Source organism: Oncorhynchus nerka, linkage group LG13 (genome assembly GCF_034236695.1).
Source record: "Oncorhynchus nerka isolate Pitt River linkage group LG13, Oner_Uvic_2.0, whole genome shotgun sequence".
Classification (NCBI taxonomy): domain Eukaryota; kingdom Metazoa; phylum Chordata; class Actinopteri; order Salmoniformes; family Salmonidae; genus Oncorhynchus; species Oncorhynchus nerka.
In genome coordinates this window covers 42,824,523-42,839,603 of record NC_088408.1, presented here as the reverse complement: position 1 = coordinate 42,839,603, position 15,081 = coordinate 42,824,523, and the positions used below count along the sequence as shown (strand labels likewise).

Sequence of the window (15,081 nt, the reverse complement as noted above, 5' to 3'; positions counted from 1 at the left end):
CCTCAGATAATCGCATGGTTTGCTTTCGCCGTAAAGCCCTTTTGAAATCTGACACATTGGCTGGATTAACAACAAGTGTAGCTTTAATTTGGTGTATTGCATGTGTGATTTAATTTCAAGTTTAATATTTATAGTAATTTGAATTTGGCGCTCTGTCATTTCACCGGATGTTGTCGAGGGGTTAAGCTAGCGGAACGTCTAGTCGTAACAAGTTAACAATTACAAGCATGCCCATAACATGATGCAGCCACCGCTATACTTGGAAATATGGAGATTGGTACTCAGTAATGTATTGGATTTGCCCCAAACATAACAATTTGTATTCAGGACAAAGTATATTGCTTTGCCACATTTGTTGCAGTATTACTTTAGTGCCTTGTTGCAACCAGGATGCAAGTTTGAAATATTTTTCTTCTATACAGTTTTCCCATATCACAGCCATTAATTAAACATTAAATCCCTGAGCAATTTCCTTCCTCTCCGGCAACTGAGTTAGGAAAGACGCCTGTATCTTTGTCGTGACTGGGTGTATTATTACACTATCTGTTACACCCTGATCTGTTTCACCTGTTCCTGTGATTGTCTCCACCCCCTCTAGGTGTCGCTTATTTTCTCCAGTGTCTTTATCCCTGTGTTTCCTGTCTCTCTGTGCCAGTTTGTCTTGTATGTCAAGTCAACCAGCTTGCTTTTCCCTTACTCCTTTTGCTATTCTACTTTTTGTAGTCCTCCTGGTTTTTACCCTTGCCTCTTTCTGGACTCTGTACCCACCTGCCTGTCTGCCACTCTGTACCTCCTGGCCTCTGATTTGATTTTGACCTTTTTGCCTGTCTACGACCATTCTCTTGCCTACCCCTTTGGATTATTAAACATTGTAAGACTCCAACTTTCTGCCTCCTGTGTCTGCATCTGGGTCTCACCTTGTGAGTTGATACCATCCAAAGTGTAATTAATAACTTCACCATGCTGAAATGGATATTCAATGTCATCTACCAATAAATGCCATTTGTGAGGCATTAGAAAACCTCCCTGGTCTTCGTGGTTGAATCTGTTTTAAATTCACTGCCCCACTGAGGGACCTTACAGGTAATTAATGTTTGAGGTAGTCATTAAAAAAACATGTTAAAGACTATTATTCCACAGAGTGACTCCATGCAACTTATTATGTTTCTTGTTTGGCACATTTTTACTCCTGAACTTATTTTGGCTTACCATGAGAAAGGGATTGACTACATTTCAGCTTTTCATTTTTAGTTAATTTATACAAATGTCTAATATAATTCCATTTTGACATGATGGGGTATTGCGTGTTGGCTATTGACACAATCTAAATTTAATAAATTTTAAATTCAGGCTGTAACACTACAATATGGAAAAAGTCAAGTTGTTGTGAATACTTTCTGAAGGCATTGTACATATTCACATGTCTAGGCCTACATCATTGGTTTTAACTAATATAAAGCTGTGGCTTCTCATATGTTGGGAATAATTGTTTCTAAATTTCTCTGTGCTTAATGTTTGCATATGCTAGAGAAGTCAACAGAAGAGCAAAATACTTCATCCAGTTCAGGGCAGTATGTTGCAACTTTTGGGTTGCCTGTACAAGAGACTGAGCCAACGTAGCTAGCACAGTGTAGCTAGCACTAGACAGTGTTTTTGTCATTGTAAGCAGAGCAAAATATATAGGTAATTTGTCTATCGGCACGGGATGAGAGGAAATCCATGTGTTTTGAGATATTAGACAGAGTAAATAATAAAATCTAACTTTATTTGTCAAACGGACTGAAATCGCCGTGAAATGCTTAATTACAAGCCCATAACTAACAGTGCAGTTCAAGAAGAGTTTGTTTATTTATTTTATTTATTTCACCTTTATTTAATTAATCAGGTAGGCAAGTTGAGAACAAGTTCTCATTTACAAATGCGACCTGGCCAAGATAAAGCAAAGCAGTTCAACACATACAACAACACAGAGTTACACATGGAGTAAAACAAACATACAGTCAATAATACAGTAGAAAAATAAGTCTATATACAATGTGAGCAAGTGAGTTGAGATAAGGGAGGTAAAGGCAAAAAAAGGTCATGGTGGCGAAGTAAATACAATATAGCAAGTAAAACACTGGAATGGTTGATTTACAGTGGACGAATGTGCAAAGTAGAGATAGAAATAATGGGGTGCAAAGGAGCTAAATAAAAAAAGAAATACAGTAGGGAAAGAGGTAGTTGTTTGGGCTAAATTATAGATAAGATAAATTATAGATAATTATAGTTAAGAACATATTTACCAAGTAAAGTAATTATAAAAGTAGCGCAATAAGAATAACAGTAATGAGGTTATATACAGGGGGCACCGGTACCGAGTCAATGTACAGGTTATTTGAGATCATTTGTACATGTAGGTGGGGGTGACTATGCATAGATAATAAACAGCGAGTAGCAGCAATGTACAACAGAGGGGGGGTCAATGTAAATTGTCCGGTGGCGATTTTGTAAATTTTTCAGCAGTCTTATTTATGGCTTGGGGGTAGAAACTGTTGAGGAGCCTCTTGGTCCTAGACTTGGAACTCTGGTACCTCTTGCCATGTGGTAGTAGAGAAAACGGTCTATAACTTGGGTTACTGGAGTCTCTGACAATTTAATGGGCTTTCCTCTGATACAGCCTATTATATAGGTCCTGGATGGCAGGAAGCTTGGCACCAGTGATGTACTGGGCCATTCACACTACCCTCTGTAGCGCCTTATGGTCAGATGCCGAGCAGTTGCCATACCAGGCGGTGATGCAACCGGTCAGGATGCTCTCTGGTGCAGTTGTAGAACCTTTTGAGGATCTGGGGGCCCACGACATATCTTTCTAGTCTCCTTAGGGGGAAAAGGTTTTGTTGTGCCCTCTTCATGACTGTCTTGGTTTGTTTGGACCATGACAGTTCGTTGGTGATGTGGACACCAAGGAACTTAACACTCGACCCGCTCCACTACAGCCCCGTCGATGTTAATGCGGGCCTGTTCGGCCCGCCTTTCCCTGTAGTCCATGATCAGCTCCTTAGTCTTGCTCACACTGAGGGAGAGGTTGTTGTCCTGGCACCACACTGCCAGTTCTCTGACCTCCTCCCTATAGGCCGTCTCATCATTGTCGGTGATCAGGCCTACCACTGTCTAGCCAGCAAGCTTAATGATGGTGTTGGAGTCGTGTTTAGCCAGGCAGTCGTGGGTGAACACGGCATACAGGAGTGGTCTAGGTACACACCCCTGATGGGCCTCAGTGTTAAGGCTCAGCGTGGCAGACGTGTTGCCTACTCTTACCACCTGGGGGCGGCCGTCAGGAAGTCCAGGATCGTGTTACATTCAAAATCCTAATGTAACAAATCATCTCAATTATTTCTACTGCTGAAAGGAAATCATTATTTGACATTAAAATATTTTATTATTCTTCATGTTACATTCAAAATCATGATTTATTTCATGATTGGCTGTTAAAGGTTGGCTTATCAATGCTCTTTGTCCTGTATTTCGAACATTTGCGGATAAATGTGCCACCAATCGAGTGTTTTTTTTTAAACGTAACTTTATTTAACCCTTTACCGTGTATCTATGTTTTTCCTCTGCATGCCTTTGTTTGTTTGGTGAAATCCATACTTTTTAATAAAATGTTAATCAAATACAACTACCGACTGTTTCCTTGTTGAGATTGAATTGGCCCATGACCATTCCCTGATTTGCCAATCTTATAACACCAATGAGTCAGTCATTGGTATGTGATTAACTCTAGTCTGCGCTCAACTCTGTGGAGGAGTTGAGGTACTTGGCAAATCACAGTACAATACACTACAGTATCAACAAGCTGAATTCAACTTTGGATTGGATATCTGATGCCTGTGTGTAGTACACCAGCCACGATTCATGTGAGTGACACACATTGTAACTTCTATTATGCTGCTCTGTGATATGATAATTAACAAATCAAACATATCTTATCATTATGGAATTGTTAGTCCAGTATCATGACGGGAGTGAGTCAGTTGGGCCGCTTGGGTGAGTAGTTTTTACAAGAAGTTGTCAAATATTATTTTTGAACTTTTCATACGAGTTGAGACATTCAGGAACTCTCAAAATCAATAAGCCTAACATGATGTTGGTAGAAAATGTCATTCAACTTAAGTGCAGTGAATGTATGTCTTAGCTGTAAAATTACACTGTACAACTACAAAACAATATGCTGAAATGACTTACAAAACACCTCACGTTGTCACAACGAAAGCTTCATACTAGTCAACACTAGTGCAAATATTTTCAGTGCAGTGAGTTAACCTTGAACTTTTCCCCACATGAATGCAGTCACTGGTCAGTACAAGGAGTGTTCAGTACAGGGAGTGCTACATGTAGTACATTTATTTGTGCATTTATGGAAGGAGTCTGGTGGAAAATAGCCTTTTTTCTAAACTGACTGAAATTGCCTATTCAAACTGTTACTTCTCTTTCAATTTGAACTCCTGTGTCCGTCCCATTTGAAAAGGGGAAAACACGGCTATTGGGAAACACTTAAAGGAACTTGTCAAAAGAGATTATATGTTTTATCTTGTATTCCTGTAAGTAATTTTATTGGCCAAAAGATGTCATACAGCTCAATCATATTAATTTGAATTCAAGTTGATAGTTTTTACCTCAAGTTGTTCCCAATCATTTTAGTTGCTATAATAATATTTAATACCTATTTAGCCTAATAACAATGAGTATTGGGTTGTTTCTTTTAGTTCCACAATGAGCCAAGGCATAATCAAGGAGGAAATTCTTCGCGATGATCTAAAATACTACTTCATGAGCCCTTGTGAGAAATACAGGGCCAGACGCCAGTTACCATGGAAACTGGGGGTGCAGATTCTGAAAATCGTCATGATCACATCACAGGTATAGTCTGAGAAGTGTATCATGAGAACTGTTTCTCTCTTTTTAGGAATTATCAAAGGTAATTGCTAAGAATGGCTATTCTGGCTGTTAGTCTGTTTCTGCTCGCTGTCTTGTCAACTCCTTATGGAATTGGTTTGGCATGGCATAAGGAGTTGGCGGTAGAGCATAAAATAACAGACTGGCAGCAAGGCTTAAGAATGCGATCAACCCTTATGGATTTTTTTTACTCTCACAAATCATTAGGTGAATTTACACTGATTTGGTGACATAACAATTTGATATGGTTGTGATATGAAAGGCAAATGCACAAATTAGGCTGTTTTAGTATTTTGTTCATCATTTCATTGTTGATACGATTCCCAAAGATTGTGCATGTCAACAATCAAGTTTTCATGATGAAGCACTTTTCAGTGCATCATACTATCCCTTTAAATTGTGTATTTCTTCTCCCACTAAGCTTATCTTGTTTGGACTGAACAACCAGCTTGTGGTTTCCTACAAGGAGGAGAATGCTATGACCTTCAAGAACCTGTTCCTCAAGGACTATAGTGGAGTTGATGAGGACGATTACAGTGTAGCTCTTTACTCCCAACAAGCCGTCTATGACAGTCTGTTCTATGTGCTGGATCAGGCAAGTCTCCAAGTCCCATATTCATAATAAAGCATCTCAGAGTAGGAGTACAGATCTAGTATCTAAACAAGTCTCCTGACTGTCCTTCTCTTTTCCTCTAACCCAAATCTCTTTCTTACTGTCGCTTTCTCCCTTGCCTATCATCGGTTTCATAATCATTCCTGTATTTTTGCCGAGTAAATTGGTCTCTGCCACTCATCAGGCAATTTTCCCCTGGGTTATCAATATTGCAGAGTCATGGTTATAGCCTAATGCTGCACACATAAGCATTTCACTCTTAAAACAAATATTTTATTTTAGAGATATAGGGTGACAGTGGGGAAAAACAGAGGTTGTGTCAAAGGGCAGCAGCTCAGATTTTCTCTTCGCCGATACCGTAGACGTGTGCTGCAGGCTGCGACATTACTGCTAGACCAGCCAGGCCACCTTTTACTGTTTTATGAGTCTGATTGTCCTTTTTTGTTTAAGGTGCTGGTGCAACATTTCATTAGTAGTTATGACTCATACACATAGCATTACACACAGTAGCTGGTAATGAGCAGAATGCACTTGTGTTTGAATGGTGTTCTGTTCCCTGCAGTACCGCCAGTTGGGGCGCCTCTCTGTGGGGCCTATCAGTTACGCTGAGGAGGATGGGAAACTGTTACCTCTGGTCATCTGTAAGGAGTACTACAAGAGAGGCAATGTGGAACCCTCGGACGATGCCTACGACATTGATGCTCAGTTAGAAAAAGGTCAGTGGACTCCAAGGGCGAAATTGTGGAGTAGATATTTGGGAGGATGAACAGGAGACGGGGAGGGTGCACTGACAATTTCATTGACATTTTAAAGAGTATTTCCTGCAATTCTACATAGTTTGACATGACTTATTATACCTATTTTCAGGGGTATATGGAGGGGTATTTTGAAAAAACATGAAACGGGTAACTTCTTGCATTTTGCCATGGGGAAGAGAAACATTTTCAGTTTAAAATGCTATTCTATGAGATAATATGTTGCTGTTTTTAAAGCTAATTTTCTGCTACTCTACAACTTTTGCCATGAGGCTGAGAGAAAATGTTGCAGTTTTAAAGTAACTGTCCAGTGAAAATCTTACTTTTGAAAGTTAATATTCTGTTAACTCATACCTAAATAATGTTGTTGACTCAGCCTATACTCGTATTTGTGGCCAAAGTATAAATTGGAGAAAAAGCACTTCAAACCTGCACCTCAAACATCAAACAGACTGTTTAAATATGCTTGCTATTTCCTCATAGAGGATGATGTCATCCTCCATAGGATGATGTCATCCTTCAGAGAAGGAACAACTTCAATTGGCCTACATATGGTTTAATTAGTTCTTCCAATCTTTTCATCTTTTGCAGTTTGTATGACACATGATCCAACAAGCGTGAGCCAGTGGAAAGCAGAAAATGTGTCTTTTTTCAATCTGGAATTTTACAGGTACAGTTACTGAGCCAGGTGGCAACTGGGTCAGACAACTAGGTTGTGTTCATTAGGCCATACAACACAAAAAAAACATGTTTCTTATTGGATATGTGAGTGTTTCTTAAGCCTAATGAACACAACCCTGATCATTGGAAAAGCTCCTCGCCACGGCACACGGAACCGGTTGGGGTCGGCCCGCCCTCCATTTGTTTTCATTTGCGGAGGCTTTCCTAACTGTTCATACCTCAGTGTTCCAGATAGACAGGAAATGGGCAGAGCGGGGCTCATATGGCTCAGTGGGTTCACGTAGGCAAGTTCAGTACAAAAAAAACATTTCATAACGTTGCAAATAGGAAGGCCATGAATAGACATGCCTCCTTAGAATAGCAGCAGTCATCAAAATTGTTAAGGCTTTATATATATACAGTGAGGGAAAAAAGTATTTGATTCCCTGCTGATTTTGTATGTTTGCCCACTGACAAAGAAATGATCAGTCTATAATTTTAATGGTAGGTTTATTTGAACAGTGAGAGACAGAATAACACACGAAAAAATCCAGAAGAGCGCATGTCAAAATGTTATAAATTGATTTGCATTTTAATGAGGGAAATTTGACCCCTCTCAATCAGAAAGATTTCTGGCTTCCAGGTGCCTTTTATATAGGTAACGAGCTGAGATTAGAAGCACACTCTTAAAGGGAGTGCTCGTAATCTCAGTGTGTTACCTGTATAAAAGACATCTGTCCACAGAAGCAATCAATCAATCAGATTCCAAACTCTCCACCATGGCCAAGACCAAAGATCTCTCCAAGGACCAAAGATCTATCCAAGGATGTCAGGGACAAGATTGTAGACCTACACAAGGCTGGAATGGGCTACAAGACCAACGCCAAGCAGCTTAGTGAGAAGGTGACAACAGTTGGTGTGATTATTCGCAAATGGAAGAAATACAAAGAACTGTCAATCTCCCTCAGCCTGGGGCTCCATGCAAGATCTCACCTCGTGGATTTGCAATGATCATGAGAACGGCGAGGTATCAGTCCAGAACTACACAGGAGGATCTTGTCAATGATCTCAAGGCAGCTGGGACCATAGTCACCAAGAAAACAATTGATAACACACTACGCCGTGAAGGACTGAAATCCTGCAGCACACGCAAGGTCCCCCTGCTCAAGAAAGCATATATACATGCCCGTCTGAAGTTTGCCTATGAACATCTGAATGATTCAGAGGACAACTGGGTGAAATTGTTGTGGTCAGATGAGATCAAAATGGAGCTCTTTGGCATCAACTCAACTCAACCGTGTTTGGAGGAGAAGGAATGCTGCCTATGACCCCAAGAACACCATCCCCACCGTCAAACATGGCGGTGGAAAAATTATGCGGGGTGTTTTTCTGCTAAGGGGACGGGACAACTTCAACACATAAAAGGGACAATGGACGGGGCCATGTACCATCAAATCTTGGGTGAGAACCTCCTTCCCTCAGCCAGGGCATTGAAAATGGGTCGTGGATGGGTATTCCAAAATGACAATGACCCAAAACACACGGCCAGGGCAACAAAGGAGTGGCTCAAGAAGAAGCACATTAAGGTTCTGGAGTGGCTTAGCCAGTCTCCAGACCTTAATCCCATAGACAATCTGTGGAGGGAGCTGAAGGTTCAGTTTGCCAAACACCACCCTCGAAACCTTAATGACTTGGAGAAGATCTGCAAAGAGGAGTGCGACAAAATCCCTCCTGAGATGTGTGCAAACTACAAGAAACGTCTGACCTCTGTGATTGCCAACAAATCAAATCAAATGTATTTATAGAGCCCTTCGTACATCAGCTGATATCTCAAAGTGCTGTACAGAAACCCAGCCTAAAACCCCAAACAGCAAGCAATGCAGGTGTAGAAGCACAGTGGCTAGGAAAAACTCCCTAGAAAGGCCAAAACCTAGGAAGAAACCTAGAGAGGAACCAGGCTATGTGGGGTGGCCAGTCCTCTTCTGGCTGTGCCGGGTGGAGATTATAACAGAACATGGCCAAGATGTTCAAATGTTCATAAATGACCAGCATGGTCGTATAATAATAAGGCAGAACAGTTGAAACTGGAGCAGCAGCACGGTCAGGTGGACTGGGGACAGCAAGGAGTCATCATGTCAGGTAGTCCTGGCGCATGGTCCTAGGGCTCAGGTCCTCCGAGAGAGAGAGAGAAAGAAAGAGAGAATTAGAGAGAGCATATGTGGGGTGGCCAGTCCACTTCTGGCTGTGCCGGGTGGAGATTATAACAGAACATGGCCAAGATGTTCAAATGTTCATAAATGACCAGCATGGTCGTATAATAATAAGGCAGAACAGTTGAAACTGGAGCAGCAGCACGGTCAGGTGGACTGGGGACAGCAAGGAGTCATCATGTCAGGTTGTCCTGGGGCATGGTCCTAGGGCTCAGGTCCTCCGAGAGAGAGAAAGAAAGAGAGAAGGAGAGAATTAGAGAACGCACACTTAGATTCACACAGGACACCGAATAGGACAGGAGAAGTACTCCAGATATAACAAACAGACCCTAGCCCCCCGACACATAAACTACTGCAGCATAAATACTGGAGGCTGAGACAGGAGGGGTCAGGAGACACTGTGGCCCCATCCGAGGACACCCCCGGACAGGGCCAAACAGGAAGGATATAACCCCACCCACTTTGCCAAAGCACAGCCCCCACACCACTAGAGGGATATCTTCAACCACCAACTTACCATCCTGAGACAAGGCTGAGTATAGCCCACAAAAATCTCCGCCATGGCACAACCCAAGGGGGGGCGCCAACCCAGACAGGATGACCACATCTGTGAATCAACCCACTCAGGTGACGCACCCCTTCCAGGGACGGCATGAGAGAGCCCCAGTAAGCCAGTGACTCAGCCCCTGTAATAGGGTTAGAGGCAGAGAATCCCAGTGGAAAGAGGGGAACCGGCCAGGCAGGGACAGCAAGGGCGGTTCGTTGCTCCAGAGCCTTTCCGTTCACCTTCCCACTCCTGGGCCAGACTACACTCAATCATATGACCCACTGAAGAGATGAGTCTTCAGTAAAGACTTAAAGGTTGAGACCACGTCTCTGACATGGATAGGCAGACCGTTCCATAAAAATTGAGCTCTATAGGAGAAAGCCCTGCCTCCAGCTGTTTGCTTAGAAATTCTAGGGACAATTAGGAGGCCTGCGTCTTGTGACCGTAGCGTACGTGTAGGTATGTACGGCAGGACCAAATCAGAGAGATAGGTAGGAGCAAGCCCATGTAATGCTTTGTAGGTTAGCAGTAAAACCTTGAAATCAGCCCTTGCTTTGACAGGAAGCCAGTGTAGAGAGGCTAGCACTGGAGTAATATGATCAAATTTTTTGGTTCTAGTCAGGATTCTAGCAGCCATATTTAGCTGAGGTCACTGTCTATTCAATGAGTTTCATTGGGGAACTGGATTTCTAAGGCACTTGTTTGCAGTTCCTACCGCTTCCACTGGATGTCACCAGTCTTTGGAAAATGGTTGAGGTTATTCCTTTGTGAAATGAAGAGTACGGCCATCTTGAAACAGTGTAACACTGTTGAGAGTTGGGCAAGACTAGAAAAGTAGCATCAGTTTGTTGTTGTTCTGTATTGAAAACAGATAGACCCATCTTCAATTTGATAGATTATTAACGTTTAACCTTTTGTGACTAGGGGGCAGTATTTTAATTTTTGGAAAAATAACGTTCCTGTAGTAAACGGGATATTTTGTCAGAACAAGATGCTAGAATATGCATATAATTGACAGCTTGGGATAGAAAACACTCTAAAGTTTCCAAAACTGTAAAAATATTGTCTGTGAGTATAACAGAACTGATATTGCAGGCGAAAGCCTGAGAAAAATCCAATCCGGAAGTGCCTCATGTTTTGAAAGCGCTGCGTTCCAATGCGTCCCTATTGAGCAGTGAATGGGCTATCAACCAGATGACTTTTTCTCCATATTCACCAAGGTGTCTACAGCATTGTGACGTAGTTTTACGCATTTATGTTGAAGAATACCCGTAAGTGGCTACATTGCGCAAGTGGTCACCTGATGCTCTCAGAGTGATTCTCGTGTAAAATACAGAGGTGGCCATTATTCCAATCGGTCCTACTGAAAAACCAATTGTCCCGGTGGATATATTATCGAATAGATATTTGAAAAACACCTTGGGGATTGATTATAAACCACGTTTGACATGTTTCTGTCGATATTATGGAGCTAATTTGGAATATTTTTCGGCGTTTTCGTGACTGCAATTTGACTCCCTGATATGCATAGTGCTACTGATTTTGGAGCGCAAAACAACAATTATCACTGCAGAAACAATAATTAGTCGGGAGAGCACATACATTCTCATCCACTCTATTTTTTGCAGAGTGTTAAATATAAATGATACATTTTTTGCAGGTGATCTAATAATTTGTCCAGGTAAAAATGTTTTTGAATGTGCATTTCACGATCTAACAAAATCGTAGCCTACTTTTTGCGGTTTACATTGGAGTTTGGTGTTCTAGGTCAGAGATGGGCAACCTCGATGGGAGTGGGAGCCACAAGTCTGCATACCGAAATGAGCATTCCCCACCACATTGCATTTTTAGCATCACCTGTCTTGACAGTGAATAATTATTTTTTTTGTTTTAGAATACATTTTGTGCCACAAAACATGGAATTTAAAAAAAATTGGGGGGAGGTTAGCATCTTTGATTTACACAACATGCTTACCACTTTGAAGACGCAAAATATTTTTTATTGTGAAACAAACCAGAAATCAGACAAAAAAACAGAACTTGAACGTGCATAACTATTCACCCCCCAAGTCAATACTTTGTATAGCCGGCTTTTGCAGCAATTACAGCTGCACGTCTTTTGGGGTATGTCTCTATAAACTTGCCACATCTAGCCACTGGGATTTTTGCCCATTCTCCAAGTCAAAACTGCTCCAGCTCCTTCAAGTTGCATGAGGTCCAATAGTGTAAAGCAATATTTAAGTCATACCACATTTTCTCAGTTGGATTCACTATGGGGATGGGGTTCTTGGGGTGATGAGAGATGTTGGGTTCGCGCCAGACATAGTGTTTTCCTTGATGGCCAAAAAGCTACATTTTAGTTTCATCTGACCAAAGTACCTTCTTCTGTATGTTTGGGGAGTCTCCCACATATCTTTTGGTGAACACTAAATGGGTTTGCTTATTTCTTTCTTTAAACAATGGCTTTTATGGGCCACTCTTCTGTAAAACCCAGCTCTGTGGAGTTTATGGCTTAAAGTAGTCCTATGCACAGATGCTCCAATCTCCGCTGTGGCGCTTTGCAGGTCCTTCAGGGGTATCTTGGTCTCTTTGTTGCCTCTGATTAAGCCCTCCTTGCCTGGTCCGTGAGTTTTGGTGGGCGGCCCTCTCATGGCAGGTTTGTAGTGGGGCCACATTCTTTCCATTTATTAATAATGGATTTAATGGTGCTCTGTGGGATGATCAAAGTTTCAGATACATTATTTTTAGAACCCAACCCTGATCTGTACTTCTCTACAACCTTGCCCCTGACCTGTTTGGAGAGCTCTTTGGTCTTCATGGTGACACTTTCATTACATGAAGGCCAAATAAAAAATATATTTAAAAAAAAATTAATTTCACCTTTATTTAACCAGGTAGGCATGTTGAGAACAAGTTCTCATTTACAATTGCGACCTGGCCAAGATAAAGCAAAGCACTTCGACACAAACAACAACACAGAGTTACACATGGAGTAAAACAAACATACAGTCAATAATACAGTAGAAAAAATAAGTCTATATACAATGTGAGCAAATGAGCTGAGATAAGGGAGGTAAAGGCAAAGAAATGCCATGTTGGCAAAGTAAATACAATATAGAAAGAATAACACGAATGGTAGATTTGCAGTGGAATGTGCAAGGTAGAGATAGAAATAATGGGGTGCAAAGGAGCAAAATAAATAAATACTGTAGGGGAGAGGTAGTTGTTTTGGCTAAATTATAGATGGGCTATGTACAGGTGCAGTAATCTGTGAGCTGCTCTGACAGCTGGTGCTTAAAGCTAGTGAGGGAGATAAGTGTTTCCAGTTAGAGATTTGTAGTTCGTTCCAGTCATTGGCAGCGGAGAACTGGAAGGAGAGGTGGCCAAAGGAAGAATGGGTTTTGGGGGGTGACCAGAGAGATATAACTGTCGAGCGCGTGCTACAGGTGGGTGCTGCTATGGTGACCAGCGAGCTGAGATAAGGGGGAACTTTTCCTAGCATGGTCTTGTAGATTACCTGGAGCCAGTGGGTTTGGCTATGAGTATGAAGAGACGGCCAGCCAACGAGAGCGTACAGATAGCAGTGGTGAGTAGTATATGGGGCTTTGGTGACAAAATGGATGGCACTGTGATAGACTGGTTCCAACTGATTGAGTAGGGTATTGGAGGCTGTTTTGTAAATGACTTCGCCGAAGTCGAGGATCGGTAGGATGGTCAGTTTTAAAAGGGTATGTTTGGCAGCATGAGTGAAGGATGCTTTGTTGCGAAATAGGAAGCCAATTCTAGATTTAACTTTGGATTGTTTGATGTGAGTCTGGAAGGAGAGTTTACAGTCCAACCATACACCTAGGTATTTGTAGTTGTCCACATATTCTAAGTCAGAACCGTCCAGAGTAGTGATGCTAGACGGACAGGCTGGTGCGTTCAATGATCGGTTGAAGAGCATACATTTAGTTTTACTTTCAATTAAGAGCAGTTGGAGGCCACGGAACTAGTGTTGTATGGCATTGAAGCTCGTCTGGAGGGTTGTTAAGTGTCCAAAGAAGGGCCAGAAGTATACAGAATGGTGTCGTCTGCGTAGAGGTAGGTCAGAGACTCACCAGCAGCAAGAGCGACATCATTGATGTATACAGAGAAGAGAGTCGGTACAAGAATTGAACCCTGTGGCACCCCCATAGAGACTGCCAGAGGCCCGGAAAACAGGCCCTCCGATTTGACACACTGAACTCAGAGGATTAGTTGGTGAACCAGGCGAGGCAATCATTTGAGAAACCAAGGCTGTTTAGTCTGCCGATGAGGATGTGGTGATTGACAGAGTCGAAGGCCTTGGCCAGGTCAATGAATACGGCTGCACAGTATTGTTTCTTATCGATGGCAGTTAAGGTATCATTTAGCACCGTGGCTGAGGTGCACCCATGACCAGCTCTGAAACCAGATTGCATAGCGGAGAAGGTATGGTGGGATTCGAAACGGTTGGTAATCTGTTTTTTGACTTGGCTTTCGAAGACCTTAGAAAGGCAGGGTAGGATAGATATAGGTCTGTAGCAGTTTGGGTCAAGAGTGTCCCCCCCTTTGAAGAGGGGGATGACCGCAGCTGCTTTACAATCTTTGGGAATCTCAGACGACACGAAAGGGGTTGAACAGGCTAGTAATATGTGTGGCAACAATTCCGGCAGGTCATTTTAGAAAGAAAGGGTCCAGATTGTCTAGCCCGGCTTTGAGTTTGTTGCAGCAAATTTCTGCTTGAAAAAGCTAGCCTTGGCTTTTCTAACTGCCTGTGTATATTGGTTTCTAGCTTCCCTGAAAAGTAGTTTATTATTATTAAAATTAGTTTGTAATGCAATAAAATAGGAAAAACCCTGAGGGGGATGAATACTTTTGCAAGGCACTGTATTTTATAACTAATTTCATGCAATTCTACTACTTTTTCCATGGGGATGAGAGGAAAATGTGCTGTTTTCCAGCTAAATTCCTGCTTTTCTACACATTTTGCCATAGGGTGGAGAGAAATGTTTGCAGTTTTTAATGATATCTGAGTGAGACTGAATAACAAAACCAATGGGGATCCCCCAGGCTGGTAATTCGACTATGATTACTAAATTTAGATACAGTAGCTGGTTGCTAGACTAATTTACCAATCTGAAAAAGGTTAGCGGGTATGGAATAATTGAGTTACTTTTTTTTCATCAATGACTGACATAATAACAGAACTGCTAATGCACAACCAAATTTCGAAATTGCAACTAATGTATTCTACTATTCTAACTTGCAACAGAAAAGGGTGACCACGAGGGTCTTTAAAAGGGGGCCTGCTAACCATGTGTATGTGACAAATTCAAATACAATTTGACTGTTCTC

General features: G+C 41.8%; 1 protein-coding gene across 3 annotated transcripts in view; it reads left to right on the top strand.

Annotated features, from left to right (window-relative positions):
- The first annotated feature begins 3,750 nt into the window (after positions 1-3,750).
- Positions 3,751-15,081, top strand: part of mcoln2 (mucolipin TRP cation channel 2) — an 80,117-nt gene continuing 68,786 nt past the window's right edge. For 2 of the 3 annotated variants that reach the window (XM_029677070.2, XM_029677067.2), the window contains exons 1-5: positions 3,906-4,029; positions 4,749-4,902; positions 5,360-5,533; positions 6,114-6,267; positions 6,898-6,976. In XM_029677070.2, the coding sequence (XP_029532930.1) occupies positions 3,977-4,029; positions 4,749-4,902; positions 5,360-5,533; positions 6,114-6,267; positions 6,898-6,976 (614 nt within the window). In that variant the 5' untranslated portion in view covers positions 3,906-3,976. The other variant, XM_029677068.2, reaches the window with a different exon arrangement.